The sequence below is a fragment of the Gymnoscopelus braueri genome, assembly GCF_963280865.1.
Source record: "Gymnoscopelus braueri genome assembly, chromosome: 5".
Lineage (NCBI taxonomy): Eukaryota > Metazoa > Chordata > Actinopteri > Myctophiformes > Myctophidae > Gymnoscopelus > Gymnoscopelus braueri.
Genome location: NC_137606.1, coordinates 39,320,937 through 39,344,936, shown reverse-complemented (window position 1 = coordinate 39,344,936; position 24,000 = coordinate 39,320,937). Strand labels below are relative to the sequence as shown.

General features: G+C 40.8%; 1 protein-coding gene across 1 annotated transcript in view; it reads left to right on the top strand.

Moving 5' to 3' along the window:
- The window catches only part of LOC308085623 (chloride channel protein 2-like), a 202,896-nt gene that overhangs the window by 50,405 nt on the left and 128,491 nt on the right, over positions 1–24,000 (top strand). The window contains 1 exon segment of the mRNA XM_080428838.1: positions 4,577–4,724. Coding sequence (XP_080284964.1) covers positions 4,577–4,724 — 148 coding nt within the window.

Genomic DNA, 24,000 nt, shown 5'->3' with positions numbered 1-24,000 from the left:
CCAAATCTTGTGTTTGTTTTGGGACGTCTTGACTTTCTGTCGCTTTTGAAGTCTCCTCGTTTAATTAAAACTTTGGGCTGACGATCATGAATGCGGCTCAGAATGCCTTGCACAATGGCATCTCGGGTCAAATGGCGGTCGCCGCTTGATGTCAGAAACCCCAAATCTCTTCCGCTCCTCACACCCATGTTTTTGCTTCTTCTTTGTGCATTCCTTTGGCTCTTTGTACTTTTCTGGCCTTGTATTAATGCTTCTTTCCTGTTGGACATTAATAGTCCAACAGGAAAGAAGCATTAATACAAGGCCAGAAAAGTACAAAGATTTCTCAAAAAACGAATGGCGGCTGCCAACACTGGCATCCAATCAAAGAGTCTTGACACAGCCCTCAACATTTAACACACACTAGGGACTCAATACATTTGGACTAATAGACATAGGAATTTGTAATTCACTAATTGATTAGCTGATTTAATTGGCAAATCTGTAAAATTGTGTTTGTCACGTCCAGTACGCATATGTTCGTCCTTCGTTCTCAATGTCTTGTGGGTGCGAAGATGGCTGATGAGGCCGATCCTTGCACGGAATGACCGGTTGCAGTGAGGGCATGTGATGGTTGGGGGGTGGCTGGGTGAGAGGGAGGAACTGGCTTTGGTCTTGCAGAGCTGTCGTTTCTGTTCGGCTTCATGGATGCAGCTTTTTTCAGACTCTGCTGCACCACGCTTGACTGCAATGCGCCAGTTGGAGCGGTGTTGGGCATCGGCCTCCTATAGGTCTCTGGATCCAGACCACAACTTTTGACTGGCCTTTAGGGAGTCCTTACAACGTTTCCGCTGGCCGCCGCATGAGCACTTGCCATGGTGTGTAGTTTGCCATACAGCAGCCTTTTTGGTAGGCGTTCATCTGGCATGCGGCAGACATGGCGCAGCCCATCTCAGCTGGGAGCGCTTGACATAGCATGGCATAGATACTCTCCATTCGGTCCTGTGGAGGACCTCAGTGTCTGGGACCTTGTCCTGCCATTTGATGGACAGTACGCATACGTACGTACTGTATGCCCACAATGGCTAAACGTGGTATTTAAATACAGTTATTGTACATCCAGTTAGATTTCACATGCAAGAGAACACATTTAAAAGACACATCTGGGAGGCTTTGTGTTATTAGTAATTACTGTAAGTAACCTAGAGCATGGGTTCCCAAACTTTTCAGCCCGCGACCCCAAAAATAATGCGGAAATTGACTCGCGGCCCCACCTAAACCTGGAGGTCATTTATGCACATAAACTTGCACGTTCGGTGCGCATTTGTTAAGTATTAAAATGGTAAAATGTACTATTTGTAATCATTTTTAGATTGTATTTCATCCATTCTGTTGAATTTAAAAATTAAAATAAAAAATAATTAAGTTTTTTCTTTTGACCCAAAATAAATTCATGACCCCACTGCGACCCCAAGTGGGGTCGCGACCCCGACCCCAACTTTGGGAACCCCTGACCTAGAGAGCTAATGGTTCTGAGCCATGTAGCCCATAGGTCAGGAGCATGCTACGGAAAAAGGAGAAATGGACAGTATGCCAACCTATAATCAACTATTCATTGTTTGGCTTTAGTGGACAGTAGGACATTCAAGTCGACTTCAACTCCCAAAATGTAATTGACGAGTACATTAATCACAGGAGAGATAGGCTATGGTATTTTTTTATCCAATAACTATCAATTCTGGCCAAAAACGTTAAAAATTGAACCAGTAAACGTTTAACTAATGTAGGACAAATCTGGGTAGGTGGAATAGCCGAGTCATCGATTGGCTCTGAAAGGCTTTTTTTAAACCAATGAGCTGCGATCTGATTGACTAAACTCCTAGCATGCTTGTCTGGGGCTGGAGATACACTTCATGGCTTGAATGCTGCATTATAGTTCGTCGCACGGCGGTGTTGCACACCGAAAATGGCAGATCTATAAGCTCAATGCGTTGTGGATGTGACGCGTTGTGAGCATGTAGTGTAGATCTGGTAGATCACCATTGTGCGACGGAGCGTGGTCAAAACAGCTTGACTGCTTTCTTGTGGGACTCAGAGAGAAACAGAATGCACTGGGAAGTGTTATGTAAGATTCATGGATTCAGGTTAAAACTAATCATTGAAATAGCTCTTTAATCAACCAGGACAAGCATATCAGTTAGTGCCAACTTGTCAACAAGTTGAAGAGTCACCAGCATCAAAGCTACTGCATTGATTTATAGGTTTCACGCCCCATGGATGATCCAGAACTGTCAACCTAGGTTTATCTGTCTGTCTACCTTGTGTATCTGTCTGATTGATTCAGTCTCATCCAATTCACTGTTAATCCTTTTCCAGTTTGACGATGCTGATAGTTTGTCTTTTCAGTTTGACAATGCTGATTGTCTGATTGGCTTCTGTCCAGTTCTACAACATTCCCTTTAATGTTATTTCAGTTATTTTGAAGGCATTTCAGTGTTTCTGTCGGGCAGTAGAGTACAGCGAGAGCGTGACAGAAGATCAATGTTTACAACAAAGTTGAGGAAGTGTTGTTTTATCCCCAGTAGTGTAGACAACCATGGAAAAATACACATTCCATCTTCAGATTAAATGATTAATAATTTATTATTTTGGCGAAGGCAAACAAATAGACCAATGCCTAGGTCTTCTTCAGGGTCTTGCGCTTTCTGGAATCCTTCAGAAGTCCATGTAAACTACTCAATAATTTATCTTTACTTTCCTCGTTTGATTTGCAGTTGCCTCACCTCATGTTTTCCTTAATCTGTTGATCATTTTATATTCCTTAATTTTCCTCTCCTTATTGCCACTCCTTGATATCCTTGGCTGTCCTTGTAGATGATAATATATTATTGAGTAACCTACCTGAATAAATGAAGCTTCAAACAATCTCCTCTCTAATTCTTTCTCACTTCAATTATATAGGCTTAATTCTCTTTACTTTCTGCCTCTCTCCTCTCCTCTCCTCTCCTCTCCTCTCCTCTCCTCTGTTTTGATTGGCAGTGTTACATTTCCCGGCAGTGTAACTCCATCTCTCTACCTACCTGCACCTTTAACCTTTAATAAGAGAGGTGAAGCTGTGAGGTTTACAGCCTACACACTGTGTGTGTGTGTGTGTGTGTGTGTGTGTGTGTGTGTGTGTGTGTGTGTGTGTGTGAGTGACTATAAATAGCTATGAGGCGGCTTTGTGGGCAGACAGTGTTTACAAGGTGCTAAAGGTGGTTGTGGCCAGGTGCTATCTCTCCCTCTGTCTGTCATCCTTGGTTCAGCAGGCTTTGTGTGTGCGCTGTGTGTGTGTGTGTGTGTGTGTGTGTGTGTGTGTTTTGTCTAAATAGTGTTATCTTTCGGGCCATAGGGGCCCTGTTCTCAAGAATCTACCTTCAGGGTCAGATTTAGTCTTCCACCTTCTAGGAAAGGCTGTTCAATCCAGACTTGTGCAGGGTGTGGAGATGTGCTGTTGTTACAAAATGCTAGCGCACACCTGTGTTGTGTGTGTGTGTGTGTGTGTATGTTTAGAGTAAATATATCCTGATCCACCACAACAAACATTGAATAAGCTGCATGAAGTACATTAAAAAGTTAGTCTGGGAGAGAAGCTCTGGTTTGTCTGAATGCACATTGCTGAACATCTAGAACTAAAAACGAAATGGTTCACCCACTCTGCAGAACCTCGACACCTCCCTTTGAACTCTGACCCTCTGCGGCGGTAATGCCTGCAAGCGGATTGGCCCGTTGAGGCGTACTGGTGCGGCTTTGCTTTTCACTGTGAACTTGTGCTCGCGAGGAAGTCATCATTAGCACTCTCTCTTCTTTCCCCTCTGCCCAGGAGCATTATGGCAGTGAGAGACGCTGCCAGGGCATTGTACGAGTTTAAATACTTCCTTCCTGTCTCTATTGGCGCCGCTGACTTGGCACCTTGCAGGGCGTGTGTTGAAGTGTATACGGCACGTGTGTGTGTGTGTGTTCCACCGTCCACACACACACACACACACACACACACACACACACACACACACACACACACACACACACACACACACACACACACACACACACACACACACACACACACACACACACACACACACACACACACACACACACACACACACACTGACCTGGAGTCAGATTTGGGTGGAGGGGTGTCCCATCACACTGACCTGCAGTCAGACCTGTCCCATCCAGGCAGGGTGGAGGGCAATTAAAACAACTGCAAACAATGGCAGTCAGCAACAATCCCCTTGTATCCTCCTTTTTCTGTCCCTGTCCCTGTCTTCATGTCCACTCGGTTGTCTCGTTCCGTTCTCATGGGTTTTCTGTTCTTTATATAGAGATTTAATAGACTTTATATGGAGCAGACTCATACAAAAACGATTTGTGTAAAACCTTTTGTGAACCTGGATGTATTGGAAGTTACTTAACTGCATTAGAGAGTGTGTGCACCTCACTATTATTCAACCAACATCAGTTCTGAAAAAAAAAACTTTTCAAGTCCGAAGAAGAGGCGTTACCATATCAACCACTTTGCATTTTGTCTAACCTAATCCGTGTGCGTTTGCAGATGTATGGGCGCTACACCCAGGAGCTGGGGGTGTACGCTAAAGAGGAGGCGGCTCGGCTGAGGGACGAGGGCGGTCTGCGGCGGTCCGTTTCCAGTCGGCCCGCGGACCTGCTTGAGTACGACAAGGGTCGCTGTGCCAAGTGTCGCAGTAAGTACCCGAACGCATCACCTGACGGCATACTCAACACCCCCAACACGTCAGTTCCACACACACACACGCACGCGCACTCACACTCACACACACACACCCGACATGTCACCTGAAGGCTACATGGATTAAAGTCGCCACGACTGATTCCATAGAAGCGAGCATGTCTTCTATGGAATGTTTCATGTTGTGCTGAGAAAATATGTTCTATTATTATTTTAAGATTAGAGCATTTGAAGTGGTCAAACTAGCAACATTATGTTCAGAAGCGTCTTCCATAAAACCATAATGGTCTCGGATATTTCATAAATGCAAAGTATATATCTATATCTATATATATATGATTTAATGTATTAAAACGTTGCCTGAGGTATGTGCACTGCACTATATAAACAAACCCAACACATATTACAGCTTTTCTTGCTGAAGTCACCACGTTTGTTTCAATGAGTAATAGTTTAATTTGGACAATATTGATGTGTGGACCTGGGCAATTCCCTCCCCCACTGTTGAACTCCTTCTTCCCATGCGTACTGTCAGTCACCCTGGCCGTTACTGTATATCCACTTCATATTCACTTCAACGCTCCCCAGGCCTTCTTTCTGTGAAAGCAAGCCTGGGATCAGCAAGCCTGAAGGCACACTCAACACCCTTGACACGTCCCCTGAACATCAAGGTTAAAGTTATTATTCATTTCACCAGGTCCCAGGTGGAAATGTTTTGAACTTTTTTTGAAAGATGAAACTGCTTTTCATTCAAGGTTAGGTCAGACCTTTCACGTGACGTTATGAGGATAAGCTGACTCTATGAATTAGAACTATTTGGACAGTTGAAGACAAAGTTGATCTGGCAGCAGAAACAAAAACATACATTGTATAAAAGAAACTACTACTACTCTACTGATGGTACTATTGTGAAAATTGATCCTTTTTACGAACCTATAAGAAGAAACAGGTGCAATGGTGCATAGGATTGGAACCCGAAAAGCATAAGACACTGTGTGTGTCAATTGCTGTCAATAAAGGGTACAACCCACACCATGCCTTGCGGTATTTTGTCTATACAAGTCACATACAAGTTTAACATTATATTAATGAATCCCATTGCAACGTTTCAGTTGTAAAACCTTGACGATGGTCTTGTTTTTGTCATTTTGGGCATAATATAATATGGTATAATAATACCATGGATAGACCACTGGGGGACCGAAGTCAACACATTGTATAGGTTTTCAGTGACTAATTGCAAGTATAGAGACAAGGTGTTAGGGTGTCTCCTTGTAAGAACGTCTAATGGGCCCCCAGACAATACCTCCCACACTGCAGAACATCACGCTGACAATCCAGAACATCCCATTCAACATTTATTAGATTTATTGATCCATGTGTTGCTCCCCTCTGTGCCCGCCTCAACAGTGTTCTGCACACCAGGCCAGTGTTACTGAGCCCTGTGCATCCAGCACTGAGACACACTGCTGTGTCAAGGACAGCTGTCTGAATGGATACATTACCATGTCTTCTATCCTGTCTATTTGTGTGTGTGTGTGTGTGTGTGTGTGTGTGTGTGTGTGTGTGTGTGTGTGTGTGTGTGTGTGTGTGTGTGTGTGTGTGTGTGTGTGTGTGTGTGTGTGTGTGTGTGTGTGTGTGTGTGTGTGTGTGTGTGTGTGTGTGTGTGTGTGTGTCAAATCGATGTGGAACATATGACCTTATACTTTCATTGCTGTCAAATAAAGCCAATCATATTTTTTCTCCCATTACATCAAGGTGAATCCAGTCTGCCGCTTGGCCTTGCATCTCTCCGTTTTTCTTCCTCCCTACCTTCCCCTTTTGTAATCATCAAACCGGGTCTTTCTGTGACATTTCCACGCAATCAATACCAAGTGTACCTGTGCCTGCAAAGGGTTAGCACCAATGGACAGTGGTGTGCTAAGCATTTCGTGTGTATTCACCATTTGTATGTGTATCCATTTTCGATCCGAATTGCTGTAGTGCCTTTACCCAGCATGCTTTACAATGTGAGAAGCAGTCACCACACACACTCACATTACTGCTTGTTGGTAGCAGTCGGTTGGGTAAAACTTTGATGTCTCAGAGGAACAATTTTCCTAGTAATCCAACACAAACATATAATACATCCTATACAATTACAAACACAGTACAACCCACACTGTCACAATGAATCACAGGGCAAATACAGAGAGAGATGACATCTGTGTTTGTAGTTTGTTTAAAAAAACAAGCAAGTAACAACTGCAGATGGAAAAAGGACGATCTGTATCTATTACTGCTCAGCTTGCACATGTAATCTTACAGCACAGCTTGACCATTTTTCAAGTTTGCTAAACAGTTTTAAGAGACTATGGCAAATCATAGAAAAAGAAAGGGCACACTCCATAAAATAAGAATAAAACATTTGGTCATATCTCGTCATCAGTGATGTGTCCACATTAACCCATTCAATGCAGAAACGCGTCATTTTAGATTTCTTTGGCTTTTCAAAAATAGCAGATATACAAACTCATGAGCTTGTAGATCGTGAAAATGTGTGCAAATCTTTGAATATATATATATATATATATTTTTTTTTTTTAAAGTCAAATCTTTGCTTCTGGGGGTCCCTGGAACAAAATATTTTGAGAAGTGGGGTCCGCAGACAAAATACATATAATTTTGGGGGTCCTTGACATGAAAAAAGTTTGAGCACCACTGATACAGCAACATATGTTTTTTCAAAACAAAACCTGTTAGGATTTAGAAGACATTTGTAGAATCCCCAGAAGCAAAGATTTGAGTTGAACATTTTCGCTTAAAAAATATATATATATTCAAATATTTGCACACATTTTCAGAAATCAAAAATCAAAAGATCTACAAGCTCGTAGTTGGCACTTGGTGCCGTGCTATGAGCTTGTAGAGCTGCTATTTTTGAATAGCCCAAAGTACAAAATAATGGTAAAAAAATCAAAAATGACACAGTATGCGTTCCCGGATTGAATGCAGTGGCGGAGCGTCCGGGGAGGCCAGGGAGGCGGCCGGCCCGCGACCCTCGCGGGCCCGTGCCGTCAGATAATAAATCGGTAAAATCAGGCAAAAATAAGAATTAAACAACATAACCCTAACCTAACCCTACCCTAACCCTAGAACCGAAATAAAGTGACAAAAAGCCCCCCAAAAAGTGACCGAATCCGCCGAAAACCCGCAAAACGGGCCCGTGCCGTCAGATAATAAATCGGTAAAATCAGGCAAAAATAAGAATTAAACAACATAACCCTAACCTTACCCTAACCCTAGAACCGAAATAAAGTGACAAAAAGCCCCCCAAAAAGTGACCGAATCCGCCGAAAACCCGCAAAAAATTGGGAGGGGCACTCCCGCAGGGCACTCCCGCAGGGGGGGCACTCCCGCAGGGGGGGCCTCCCGGCCCGGCTTTCAGTTGTTCCGCCACTGATTGAATGGGTTAAAACTTTGCAACTTCTTTTCAAACAGAAACCGTTGATTTGCCTAAATATCATCCTTATCAAAGTTAAGCCTCTCGTCTAGGACATGCGCAATACTTACATTGCTGCACTGCTACTGGCTCAACTTAATCACACACAGGTGCAGGTGCAAGAGGGCGGGGGCTCCTCCGAAAATCAATAAACCTTTTCTTTGGTTTTAGCCACATTTAATTGAAGCAAAGACATGTCACACCAGTTAACAGATTTAAGGACGGTTAAAGGACTTGGCCATGATCTGGCTCCACACTGGAGTGGACAGGGTTCCCTTAACTTGGACCGTCTGATCTTTGTTTGCTAAGAAGTCAGTGAGCCAACAAACTGTGCTAAAATCCATAGAATAATTAGATGGGTGTGCAAGAACGTGTGACATGGGTTCCCATAGCCACTGCTCAGGAGCTACGCATATTTATGTGTGCCTTAACTCAAGCTCACCCTACTCAACTGAACACATGACATTACCTCTGAGCTCTGCTGTTGATGGTAGAGACAGTAGATGTCACTGCTGTCGCCATCTCTGTGCAGTCTATATTACTGAGAGGTGTGTGGGCTGTATAAGGCCTTGAAGAAAAGAGAGTGAGTTCACTTTCCCAGGTGCCCCTCCCCGCCTATGGGATGAAACCTGCTAGTCTGGGAAGATCTTTGGTTAATCTATGGTTTCATGGCCAGACCTTCAGGACAGTTCTTTTATTTTTTTTGTAACTTATTTTGTATTATTTTCCAGGTAGAAAATTCAACAAACAAAAGAACAAATACGAGAAAGGCACTTACACAGGAAAGTAAAAGTAAAGGAAAATAAAGACAAACAAATGAACACAACATTTTTTGTTGAGGTGGGCGCTATATCACAAGGAATAACATATTCATGAATTATATTTCCTTTTTTCCCCTTTTTTCCCTTTTCAATCATTCAAGCAATTACATTTCCCAACAAACAGTAAGACGTCCATTTTTTCCAGTTCTTCGCATATTGTTCCGCTCTCAGCCTAAGAGAGAAGGTCAGATTCTCCATAGAGTCTATCAAGTTGACTACAGTAATCCAATCTTCCTTGGTAGGTGGTGTGACCTGTTGCCATTTCCGAGTGATGGCTTTCTTACAAGCAACCAAAATGATTGTATACAGATATAAGTCCTGGTTCATGAGTTCGACAGGGATTTTCCCCAGACACACTGTAGCGAAAGAACATTCAATTTCTATTTAAAAAAATAGCTCTGATTTATTTGATAACCTCTTGCCAGTGAGGGCTGAATTGAAGGACAGTCTCAGAAAAATTGACAGCGATCTGTCATCATTTTACCACATTTCCCCCAACATTGACCCTGTCCCTGACAGCCCTGTTGTAAACGTTTCAGTTTTGGGGTAATAAAGTAACCAAGCTCACAACGCCTTGTATTGCGAGGCGTTGTGAGCTTGTAGTTTGGCTATTTTCACCATGTCTATATGTGGAATGGAGTCAAACTAAATGTAATGCCTCAACTCCTACTATTCCAAGTGCTTGTGCTGGGTGGGGGCCTGAAAAGGCCTGAAAAGGCCTGACAAGTTTGGGACCCCTTGGTCTAAACCAGTGGTTCTCAACCAGTGGTCTGGGGACCAGCAGTGGTCCTTAGCGAAATTAATTAACATAGCATCACAATTATTCTAACCACTTAGCTTTGGCTATTCAAAAATAGCATACAAGCTCATAGCGCGACACCGAGTGCCGCGCTATGAGCTTGTAGATCTGCTATTTTTGAAAAATCTTGAAAATGTGTGCATATTTTAAAGCGAACATTTTTAACTCAAGTCTTTGCTTCAGGGGGGTCCCTGGCACAAAACGTTTTCAGATGGGGGTCCGCGGCCAAATGTATATCAATTTAGGGGTCCTTGGCATGAAAAAGGTTGAAAACCACTGGTACTACACGAGCACATTTGGCCCATGTTCGGGGGAGAGAAGCCAGGCGGGAAGGGCGATCTCTGTGGCTCTGCTAGCGACTGAGGCGCCACCTGTCACCACCATGGGTGTTGGAACGGTAGGAGTAGGACGGAGGCGCTGCATCCTCCTGGTGGGGGCTCCCTCGGGGGCAGTAGGGTTCAATAGCAGTGGCAAAACTCAGTCTAATGTGTTGGAAGGATTAGTACTAAATTGCGAGAAAGAAAAAGGGTCAAAATAATTGGCTACTCTAAAATAAAGAAAGGACAAAAGTGCATTTTCAGCAGAATCAACGGTGGATGACTCATTGTTGTGGAAACAGTTATATGAGTTTGTGCACATTGCTTTGATGTGTAAAACTTTGTGATGAGAGAGGAACGCAACATAAAGAGATTTGATTTACAGTACACTCTGTACAGTAGTAGGGCTGTCACGATCATGACATTTTACTTGACCATTAATTGTCTACAAGTGCGATAAAAGTTGAATTGTGTTTTTGGTAATGGACATGGCAACATGCAAATGAAAATTACTTTTCTGTTTACCTTTTAGGCACTGTAAAAAAAATAATAGAAATAGCATAGGGCAGACAAAATAGGCCATGTTTAATAATAATACTTTCAAAATAAAATAAATAGTGGAAATAGCCGATCTACAAGCTCACAATGCGTCGCAAACCTTTGTTTATTACAGCTCACTGGCGCAAAAACTATTGCGATTATCTCAAATCATTGTGATTAGGCGATTATGTAATAATTGTGACAGGCCTGTGGATGTGTTGAAGACATCCATTCAGGCATTCACACGTGAATTGAACGGGTGCATCCACGTGAAATGTCCCTGCCTCATCACTGTACCGCTGTTGATGGTGACAATAAGATTATCGTGTGTGTTTATGTGTGGGCAGCTGAGCCTGTGAAATTGTGTGCAGGACACAAAACAAAAGGGAACAGATCAACACACACACACACACACACACACACACACATACATACACGTACACGTACACGTACACGTACACGTACACATACACACACACTCGCACAGTGGTGGAAGAAGTACTCAAATTTTTTACTTAAGTAAAAGTACAATACAAATACTTAAATTGTATTTAAGTACAGTGCTTGAGTACATGCACTTAGTTACTTTACACCACTGTACATACACACACACACACACACACAGACAGACAGACAGACAGACAGACAGACAGACAGACAGACAGACACTTTTGTACACTTTCAGAGTTGAATTAACATTCAGGATCTGCTGTTCAGTCAGATCCATGCTGTCTGTCTGTGATGATGTATTCTGTGTGTAGGAGATATAGCATCTGACCAAATATTTTAGAACAGGCCTTGCCGGCATGTCCCCCACAAGAGTAGACCTGCATGACATCAATAGACAGACGCTCAACATCGCCCGGTGTTGCTTGCTGTAGCAGAGAATGGACATACACACGCCACACTGAAGCTGACAATGTGTTCATGAACCAGATGCCCTGCAATGGATTTGTATTTAAAAAAATAAAACAAAAAACAAAAGGTATACAAAAGGTATTAGTTTCTACTTCTATACAAATACTGAAAATGTCACTTCGCCGCACATTGTGAGCTTGTACTTCGGCAATTTTGGGCTATTTTTAAATCAAAATTAACATGTTAACTTAATATATTTTTAAATTACGATATTATCAAACCAGTGATAAAAATGATTAACCAGAGGGGGGTATCAAAAGCAGAAGCATGGACCCCCCCCAGCAAGTTGAACCCTTCACACATCTAGTAACCGGCTAAAGATAGACTGTCTTGCTTTGTAGTGCGTTTGTGTGTGGCAGGGTGTCTGTGTTAGCCTGGTAAACCCTCCCTCCGGAAATCTAATTTCTATTTGATTCCAGGAGTGAGTCTGGCCTGATAGCCCATTGTGGGGGTTTCTAGTGGAATTACCAGCTAACCGAGCCTATCAGCGTCGTCGCACATCGTTCTGTGATTGACAGCGACAGTTGGCCAATCAGGTGGCGAGTTCGAGTGAGCCCAAAACACGAACGGCAGCCATCTTTTTCTGTCCGCTATAATCTCCGCGATTTTTTGACTTCAAAAAGCTCTCTAACTTCTATTTTGAGGCACGGAATTTACTTATAAGATATCGTTTGGATAGAATTTAGTTGTTTAACTTCATATATGTGGTCAATTAATCATGACAAAGCCTATTTAAAAATAAAAATTTAGAGAACCGGTAGGGGTGGCCAGTGACACCCATGTACCCGAATAAGGCAACCCATTTTGGGCTTGGCTGTCTCAAAAGTCCCGTTGACGTCACATTAGACTGGTGAACTGCTGATTGGCTGAAGGGGAAAAAATATCATTGGCTGAAGGGGTTGTCAGTCAACGGTATTACTTCCGCCCAACTCAGCCTGCAGCCAATATTGCAGAATGGGCGATCAGGCCAGACTCACTCCTGGAATCAAATAGAAATTAGATTTCCGGAGGGAGGGTTTACCAGGCTATGTCTGTGTGTCCATGGCAGTTGATATGGAAAATGCATTTTTCTCAGTTTATACAAGACACACTAACTAATGAAAGATACCCCCCCGCCTCTCTCTGAGGGTGGATGAATGTAGAGTAGCTGAATCTAGGTTTGGTTTTTATTTTATCTCAGTTTAGTTGACATGAACATCACAGACAGATGACTGTCAGATTGCTGAATGTCATGAAATGTTCAAAGGCAAACAGGTGTCGTTTTCTTAACATATCTTAAACAGGCAATTAACTGTATAAATAATATCTGTGAAATATACCATAACTTCTGCCAGTTTGGCCGTCTTAGTGTGAATGGAGAGCCCTCTACTGGTAACTAGTGGCAATGCACCTTGCACTGACTACAGAGGTGTGTGTGTGTGTGTGTGTGTGTGTGTGTGTGTGTGTGTGTGTGTGTGTGTGTGTGTGTGTGTGTGTGTGTGTGTGTGTGTGTGTGTGTGTGTGTGTGTGTGTGTGTGTGTGTGTGTGTGTGTGTGTGTGTGTGTGTGTGTGTGTGTGTGTGTGTGTGTGTGTGTGTGTGTGCGCGCGTTTGTACAAGAAAAAGTTCTGCACTTTTTGCAGATACAGGTGTACAGTATGTGTGTGTGTGCGACTGTGCGTGCATGCATATGCGAGATGGAGAGAGTGCGAGGAGTGTGTGCGTGTATGTGTCTTCTCAACTCATCTCAGTGATGAGTTTTCCGTTTTTTTTCCAAGAGGCATAAACTGATGAGTCGGCTCTCTCTGCGGTCCCTGTCCTCCACTTCATGTGGATCAGGGACCCACATGCCACAGAATGAATTGATTTGTTGAGCAGCTACTGTATGGTGAGATAATCTAGACCCTCCACCCCCCCCCCCCCCTTTCAATGAATATACAGCATGGAGTAATAGATGCATAAACACGCACGCACACACGCGCACACACCCACACTCTCTCACTTGGGCTGTGACATTATCTGCAGAGACTTATTCTTATTTTGTGTGTGTGTGTGTGTCTTTTTCTCTCACTCGTGCACACACACACACACACACACACACACACACACACACACACACACACACACACACACACACACACACACACACACACACACACACAGACTCCTCTCCTCCAACTTGACAAATGACCCCCCCCCCACACTCCTTCAGCCCCCACCTCCTGCCTAGCTCAACACAATCTCCTGTTTTTATTACAGCTCACTGGCACTTTCCCCTGTCTGTTATCTCTTTTTAAGGACGCACACAACTGCTCGTAGCAAACCCCCCCCCCCTACGCGCACGCACACACACACACACACGCGCGCACAAGGACACACAGAGTCTCTCATTTGCTGCTGTGTAATGATGCTGAATGGCACAGTATCTCCACCCCGTCATCAGAATGTACGCCCCCGTTGGGACCTCTCATCGTCGCAGCACACTGAGCGCGTGCGTGTGTCTGTCTGCAGTGGTGGAAAACGTACTCAAATGTTTTGGTATCAATACTGCAATGTAGAAGTACTCCGTTACAAGTAAAAGTCCGGAATTCAAAATTGACTTGAGGACAAAAGTATTGGTGTCAAAATGTACTTAAAGTACCAAAAGTGAAAGTACAAAATGTTTGAAAATAGCAGATCTACAAGCTCACAACGCGTCGCATCGAGCTTGTAGATCGGCTATTTTCAAATAGCCTGGTTAATGTATGTTTCATAATGTCATAATTTATATCTGCAAAGTAACTAGTAACTAAGGTTTTCAAATAATTGTAGTGGAGTAAAAGTACAATATTTGCCTCTGAGATGTAGTGGAGTAGAAGTAAAAGTATAGGCAATTGGAAATACTCCAGTAAAGAAAAAGTACCTCAAAGTTGTACTTAAGTACAGTACTTGAGTAAATGTACTTAGTTACTTTACACCACTGGCGTGCGCCGTGCGTGCACCCGTTTGTACGGTTCCGTGTGCGCTTTGTTCTTTCGGTGTGCTGAGCTCACGTGCACACACGTGCGCGCGTGTGTGTGTCTGTTGTTGCTGGTGGTTTAACGACACACTTCAGGCTTTCATGAGGTGATTTGAACGGCAGACGTAACGACATCAGAGGCGTTCTCCAGTGTGATTATGAGCAGCGGAGTGGAAGCCCATCATGCACCTGGGATATCGGCGCTGTCGGGCGGAAAGCTTGTATGTCCAAAACTGTTACTTTTCAGGAAATGGGGGGGGGGGGGGGGGGGAGAACCTGTGTGGATCCAATGTATTTATGTAGTTACGGTACACGCTCTTGTTAATACTTTTCATTGATTAAATATTTATATATATAATTTTAAAAAAAACACACACACACACACACACTTAGCTAGCTGACTACTTTTGTGTGACACTAGTGTGACAAAGTTATTAATTCGTTGACGAAAAAAACAGTTTGAATATGGAGATACAAGGTTTCAGCCCAACAACCACTAACCACTTCAACAAACAATCTTGGGTAGCACTTTACAATAATGACCCGTTATAAAGCATTTATAAATGTTTATAAGCAGTTTGTGGACTATTAACAAATCATTAACAACCTGTTTGTTGACATTTGTAAATGATTACAAAAACCTTTATAACTATGGTTACATTAGTAAGTAGTGAACTATTCATGAATAAGCCATCTATATACATCTGTAAATGATTATTAAATCATTTGTAACTGATGTTATATAATATAAGCTATTTGTAGATAAAGAACTAATCATAGACAAACTATTTATATACATTGGTTAATAATCATATTGTAGAACATTTAAGAATCATTTGAACATTATTTAAAACGTAATTTAATGTGTAGGAAATCATTTGGAAATGATTCATATAGTGGTATAAATGTAGTTTTTTAGGGAGTTTTTTATGTTTAGCAAATGATGTGTAAGACATTCGTAAAGAGTATGTAAACCATTTGCAGACGTTATCATGGGCCTGAGCCTAGTTGCTTCTTTTGGGCTTGTTTTCATAGACCTGGCCGCTTGTTTCATTTGCAAATCTGGCAACACACTGATTACCTGCATTACACCTGCAGTAGTCTACTAGGGAGGAAGTGAACAGTGATGCAGTTGCAGACTGGTTTTATGTGTTTTAACTGTCTTGTTGCAGGTGATTGAGGTAATATAAAATGGCTAATCTTACAGACATGAAGTAGCATTATGACCAGGGGGTATTTTGATGGTGGCCGTTTGGCTCCACAATGTTTGTTTTGCTGTGTAGGCTAGTAATGTCCTCCATGCTTAGCAGTTTAGCTTAGCAGCTAAAGCTAACTTGCACTGGGAGGTGGTGACTGCAGAGGCTCCAAGCTGCTACTCTGTGATTCTGTTGCGATTAATTTCTTTGTTTAAATGTTAGTGTGTGTGCTGTGTCCAAGAGTTGTTACATTTTATATCTTAATAAATTGTTTTATACTTTTATACTCTATAACGTTACTTCTGCCACTTTTTGATGTCACATGTTTTACTAATCATTGTTAAACATGAAATAATAATGCATAGTCTTCACTTTACAACAAGGCACATGATAACGTTTGCAAATGGTCTACATACTCTTTACGAATGTCTTACGAATCATTTATTAAACATGAAAGATAATTCAAGTAATTGTTTGGTGTCTGCATTCATGAAAGCCAGGTAGTTTGCAACAGGTAAGGAGAAAGTCACATTAACAGACAGTTGTAAATGATGAACGGTCTTATTATAGGGCACATAATAACATGTACTAAGGATTTATAGATATTTTAGGAATGTTTTACAAAGCATATGTTAAACATGAACAAACACATTAACAGACAGTTGTAAATGATGAACTGTCTTCACTTTACTATAGGGCACATAATAACATGTACTAAGGATTTATAGATATTTTAGGAATGTTTTACAAAGCATATGTTAAACATGAACAAACACATTAACAGACAGTTGTAAATGATGAACTGTCTTCACTTTACTATAGGGCACATAATAACATGTACTAAAAATGTATAGATATTTTAGGAATGTTTTACAAAGCATATGTTAAACATGAACAAACACATTTCCCAAATTACTGACAAGTAAAATTGATCATGTGGAAATAATGATCTGCAGATAATTTTTAAATATGTAATAATTGCTTAGAAATGGTTTGTTGTTCATGCCTTGGGCTAGAACAAAGATTTAACACATGATTTATGAAGTCTTAATACATGTTTAAAGAGATGTCCTATAACCATGAAAAAACTCAATTTATACCACTTTATAAATCATTTACAAATGATTTCCTACAACTTAAATTACATTATTTAATGATGAACAAACTCGAGTATAAATAATGTTTTAATGTGCTTTAAATGATTAAATGATTCTTAAATATTCTACAATGTCATTACAAATTATTTAATAATCATTAACCAATGTATATAAATAGTTTGTCTATGATTAGTTCTTTATCTACAAATAGCTTGTGTATATTATATAACATCAGTTACAAATGAATTAATAATCATTTACAGATGTATTATACATGGCTTATTCATGAATAGTTTTACTACTTACTAATACCTTATAAATGATTTGTAACCATAGTTATAAAGGTTATAGTAATCATTTACGAATGTCAACAAACAGGTTGTTAATGATTAGTTAATAGTCTACAAACTGCTTATAAACGTTTATAAATGCTTTATAACGGGTCATTATTGTAAAGTGCTACCCAATCTTGTATTCCTTCTCGTCAGCAGTTTTTTTTTCTTCGTTTTTTCTCGATATAGTAGATCAGTGGTTCTCAACCAGTGGTCCTGGGACCACCTGTGGTCCTTGGAGAGGGGGGGGAGTACCAGGGGGTCCCCAGCGTAATTAGTTAACATAGCGTCACAATCATTTTAACCACTTAGCTTTGGCTATTAAAAAATAGCAGATATATACAAGCTGATGGCCGCGTTATGAGCTTGTAGATCTGCTATTTTCTTTTAATCTTGAAAATGTGTGCATATCTTTGAATATATATATTTTTTTAAGTGAACGTTTTTAACTCAAATCTTTGCTTCTGGGGGGTCAACATTTTCAGATGGGGGTCCGCGGCAAAATACATATCAATTTAGGGGTCCTTGGCATGAAAAAGGTTGAAAACCACTGCAGTAGATGCTACTTTTTTTCTGTGCAGATATATGCATTTATATTTGATACTTGTTCACATGTTTTTGTTAGGTCTGTTGATGATGAGCCACAACCATCACAGGTATCACTTGTACCTGGAAATAAGCCACTAGGCCTGGCTTTTTATAAAATGAACCCTACTGTATGCAGTGGTGGAAAAAATACTGTTACAAGTAAAAGTCAGGAATTCAAAATTTACTTGAGTAAAAGTACAAAAGCATCAAAATGTACCTAAAGTACCACAACAAGTAGAAAGTACTCATCATGCAGAATGTCCCATTCTTCAAATAAAATGTATACTTAATGTGAAAATAGCAGATCTACAAGCTCACAATGCGTCGCATCACAAATAGACAAAATGCATATAGGGCTGAAATGGTTAAAGTATGTTTTGTAATAATAATCAAAATCTACAAAGTAACTAGTAAATACAGTTTTCAAGTAATTAGTAGTAGTAGTGGAGTAAAAGTACAATATTTGCCTCTGAGATGGAGTGGAGTAGAAGTAAAAAATACCTCAAAATTACACAGGTACAGTAGCCTACTTGAGTAAATCCACTTCGTTACTTTACACCACTGACTGTATGTAGGACCTTAAAGTGAAATAAACGTATATGGCCACATGAGGATGTTGACCCTGACTAGTGCTGCTTCCCACCATTTGTATGTCACGTCAAGCTCAAGCTCCATTTCCTTAATTTCCCCTGAGAGGATGATATAAGGTCATAAGATCGACATCCTACACATGCCTTAGGGAGAGAGAGAGAGTATCTCATCAACAAGAGAACCCTCTAGAAACTGAGGGAAGGATGTAAAATATGTTCCAGCGTAATTACGGGCCCGAAAATACCGCAACAAATGAGAGTAGGGTAAATTATACTTAAGGCAGAGATCATTAAAAGTGGCAAATGAGCCCTCTAAATATAAATCTCAGAGATGAGTCGGACCTCTTCCTCTCTCCACAAAGTGAAAGCTGTATTTAAATTCTAAGGAGGAAACCAAGTTATCAGTTATTACAAATTAAACTGGATGGGGTATGGGGGGGGGGGCAGTACGTTTGAAATGCTCCCTGAATGGTTTCACAATTCTCAAAGAAGAGAGTACAATTGAGTTACCAATGCAGTGGTTCTCAATCGTTTTCGTGCCGTGTATGTATTTGGCCATCTGAACATATTTTTTTGCCAGGGACCCCCAGAAGAGAAGATTTGGGTTAAAAATTCTAAACTATTCAACATTTTCCAAACATTCTCGATATTTTTCAAGTATTAAAAGAATTGCAGATCTACTGAGCTATTTTTGAATAGCCGATGTATAAATGGATAAAGTGGTTAAGATGATTGTAACGCTATTTTAACTACTTTTGCTGGGGACCCCCTGGAACTCTCCCAAGGACCCCACTTTGAGAACCAATGTTCTAATGTATCCAGGACAACAAGAAGTCAAAGGGCCCAAAGTCCAAAGTAACCGGAGGTGATGGACGGGAGGAATAATGTTCTCCATCATTACACCAATCAAGGTTGGAAGAGTTACACCAGGCCTATGAAGAGAGGCTACCCAATGATACAATTAAAGGTTAGGCATGGCAAGGCCCCAGACCCATTTGCTTATCTACCGATCCACTCTACGTGCTCTGGGATTCTTGCCAGCTAAGGCCACCCATCAAAAGAATAATGTCCTGCATTCCAATGATCATGGTAAACAAAAAGACCTGCTTTTTTGCCAGACAAAGCGACATGTATAAGAGAGAAATATTTTACAGAGTATTCCAATATTTTCAATCAATCATTCATTCAAATACTAGACAGAACAGTGTCAAAGTTTATTTGGGTTCAGGCCAAATTGTTTTGCTGCTTACTCTGTAAAAGAAACAAGAGTCTGGGCACAATGTTTATTTTAATAGAATAGATTTTGCCCATAAGAGAGAAGGAGAGAATCCCAATGCGTCCGATCAGAGTCAAATCCTGAGTGTTACTTTAACTCACAGTAAAAAGATGAAGTCAGTACTCAGTAGTCTCTTTGCACCTGTACTGGCCTTTGGAAAGTAGGTTTTTTTTTTTTTCCTTTAAAAAAAAAAGAGAAAGCCCTTGGGATTTATAACGGTATAATAATGGGACACCACGACTTGAATTCTATTGGGCACACGTTAGATTGAAAGACATTAACCCATTCAATCCGGTAACGCATCGCTGTCATTTTAGATTTCTTTGGCTATTCAAAAATAGCAGATATACAAATATGAGCTTGTAGATCTGCTTTTTTTGAAAAATCTTGAAAATGTGTGCAAATCTTTGAATATATTACAAATTAATATTTGTAACTCAAATCTTAGTTTTTGAACAAAATATTTGACAAATGTTCGAATATACGTATATTCAAAGATTTGCATAAAATGTAAAATGTAAAATGTTTCAAAAATAGCAGATCTACAAGCTCAGCTAGCTAAAATAAAAAATGACACAGATGCTTTCCCTGGAATAAAATATTTGACAAATGTTCGCTTTCAAAAATATCACGATTTTTCAAAAAATCTACAAGCTCACAGCGTGGCACCGAGTCTCGCGCTATGAGCTTGTAGATCTGCTGTTTTTGAAAAGCCCAAAAGAAATCTAAAATAACAGAGCATGCGTTCCCCGGATCGAATGGGTTAAAGGCAAAAAGGTCAAGTGAGTCTCGGGCACAAGGATGAGTGATGCTCAGTGTCCTGAAGAGCGTCTCACTCCCCTCTGACCTTTTGTTCTATCCCTCCAGCTCCGGTAAAGCTCATCCCTTCTCATCTATAGCGCAGTGCGCTGTAGATTACTGTTACTGTCTTTGACCCGTCTAAGTGTTCCTTCCATCTTACAACGTGTACAAAGGGCTGCAGTGAGACCTGCAAGCTGATCCAGGCCTCCCTCTGCACCGTCTACCACCGGCTAGACATTCAATCCGGGGAACGCATCTGTTCTGTTGTCATTTTTACATTTCTTTGGCTATTCAAAAATAGCAGATAAACAAGCTCACAGCGCGAGACTCGGTGCCGCGTTAATATGAGCTTGTAGATATTTGAAAGACCACCCCCCCCCCCCCCAGAGGCAAAGATTTGAGTTACAAAAATTGCAGATCTACAAGAGTGCCGCACTATGAACTTGTATATCTGCTATTTTTGAATAGCCAAATAACTCTAAAGTGACACAGATGCGTTCCCGGATTGAATGGGTTAACAACATTAAAGCATCTGTGTCATTGTAGATTATATATATATATATATATATATATATATATATATATATATATATATATATATATATATATATATATATATATATATATATATATATATATATATATATAGCAACGTACGGTTTTCAGAAAACTCAAAGACTTAGAAGAGTACGGTAGTTTTCAAAAATAGCAGATCTACAATATACAAGAGTAAGCCAGCAATAAGCAAGGCCCTGTTTCAGCCCTTCTCTGCAACCTCTACCCCGTCGGCTTTAGAATTGATTCAGAGGCACTTGACTCATGGCTTGTGACGGTTGACTAGTTGGGCCACCTTGCTGTATGGTACCTCGTTATCTCCTTGTGAGGCAGAGCAGAGCATTCGCAACCGGATTTAACCCATTAAGACCTGAGGCCGATTCTACAAGATGTCTTCTAAATTCTTCTTCTTGATGAAACACTAAAGATACGCGCCACGGCCCACGGTCCATATTTGAATTCCTCCAAACTTTTTGTGAGTTTACTTTGAATTGGCCAAAGCTTTCGGGTCTCATGCTATGAATTTGTGTGCTTGTCGTAAAGGACATATACAAACCGTAATGAGAATACATTGAGCAGAGCTGCGGGTCGATTGGAAGGCGTGATTGGGTCTTTCCTACAGGGACAGCTAAGCCCTGGAACTGCCTGGATGAAGCCACCTCGCCGGCGTCACTCATTGAAACTCAATTTTATGGACTTGCTTCCACTTAATTGCCTTTACAACATTGTTGTGTTTTTTTTCCTCTCCACAAAATTGCTTTCCATTTTGTGGATGGCCCTCTCGTCGCAGCTGTTATGCATGTTTTGGCGGTTACATTTGCGTCTCGACTCTGCAGCTTTGTACCACTTTCTCGACTCAAACGAAGTCACCTTACCCCTATGACCTTATCTGTGACATGCCTGTCTGTGTTTGGGTGCTGACACTGATCTGTGTACAGCAGAAGCATCACGTAGCAGCAGCATCCTCCGGCACGTTGACCGTTCCATTGTGGAAGCCAGCTGTGGCGCCTGTTGGCCAGCGGGGGGCAGTGTGTAGCTTCACACTAGCCGCAGAGATGGAAGGATTGTGATTAGAAGATTAGAAGGAACTGCAGGGCAAAGGTAGAAACTAGAGAGGCACCAGAGAGAGGGAGAGTGGTATTGGTAGCTGTGTGTGTGTGTGTGTGTGTGTGTGTGTGTGTGTGTGTGTGTGTGTGTGTGTGTGTGTGTGTGTGTGTGTGTGTGTGTGTGTGTGTGCGCGTGCGTGCGTGCGTCTCCATGTTCACTTGATAAGATGACATGACTGGGGAACAGAAGTTTCCTCGACATCCAAGCCCCATGACTGAGATTACACACTTCAGTACACACACACACACACACACACAGAGAGCACTTAATCTTATTTGGACCATGCCACATGGAGTTGATGGAGGCTGATTGATTGATGGAAGCAACATTGTGTTTTTTATGCTCCACATATCTGGAACAATCTTCCAGAAAACTGCAGGTCTGTCAGTTATTTGACATCAAAGCTGAAGACCTTTCTGTTTGCTGCTGCCTTTCAATGAGGTTTTTCATTCAATTCTTGTGCTGCAGCTGCACTATAACATTATTCTCTTGTTTGATGTTTTGTGTTTGAGCTCATTCTTATTTTCTATTATCTTGCGTCCATTTTCTTATGACTCAATGTTTATTAAGTTTTCAAATCTTGACACAAACGCGTAGGAGATAAACAAAAAATACAAACACAAGAAGCAGACAAACAAAATTGACTACCTTACATCTTTAATAACCATTTTAATAGTATTACAATGTCCTTTTTATAAAGTATTTTTTCTGTATTCTTTTCAAAAGAGTAGCCAATTATTTTGAACCCTTTTTTCTCCCAATTTAATCGTTATGCCAATTACTCCTCCTCCCGACATATTACTGTGATGCCACTGCTGTTGTACTCTACTGGCTCACCTGCCATAGAGGAGCCCTCACCAGTGGTGTAAAGTAACTAAGTACATTTACTCAAGTACTGTACTTAAAGGGATATTTCACTTAAAAAAAAAAAATTGGTCATTTTATCATCTACTCAGGCCTTTGTGAACCCCCCAGACAGTTTTTAAGTTGCTCGATTCAGTATTTAGATATTTGATATTCATTTTATCAGACACGCCCCCTTCCTATACAAACTCATTGTAACTTGAAACTCCATTTTCACCATGTTAAATTCATTGAAAACACCCGTCCTTGGTTCTGGTGACTCACCCTGCTCTCCTAATGCGTGAGGGGGCCGTGTTTTTCCGATTTTCTTTTTCATTTTTTTAATACAAAATTTTCATTGTATTTTATTTTTTTCATTTTCCCAAAAAAATATAAAAAATAAATGAAAAAAGCAATTGAAAAAACACGGCCCCCTCACGTATTAGGGGGGCGGTATGAGTCACCAGAACCAAGGACGGGTGTTTTAGATGAATCTAACATGGTTAAAATGGAGTTTGAAGTTACAATGGGTTTGTATAGGAAGGGGGCGTGTCTGATAAAATGAATATCAAATATCTAAATACTGAATCGAGCAACTTAAAAACTGTCAGGGGGGTTTACAAAAGCCTGAGTAGACGATAAAATGACCAAAAGTTTTTTTGAAAGTGAAATATCCCTTTAAGTACAATTTTGAGGCATATTTCCAATTTTCAATACTTTTACTTGTACTCAACTACATCTCAGAGGCAAATATTGTACTTTTACTCTACTACAATTATTTGAAACCTTTAGTTACTAGTTATTTTGTAGATTTTGATTATTATTACAAAAGATACATTACCCACTTCAGCCCTATATACATTTCGGCCATTTGAAAATAGCCGATCTACAAGCTCACAATGCGTCGTGATACAACGCATTGTGAGCTTGTAGATCTGCTATTTTCAAAAGATTTTAACACATTTTATACATTTGAAAACTTGTGAAATGGGACATTCTGCATAATGAGCACTTTCTACTTTTGGTACTTTAAGT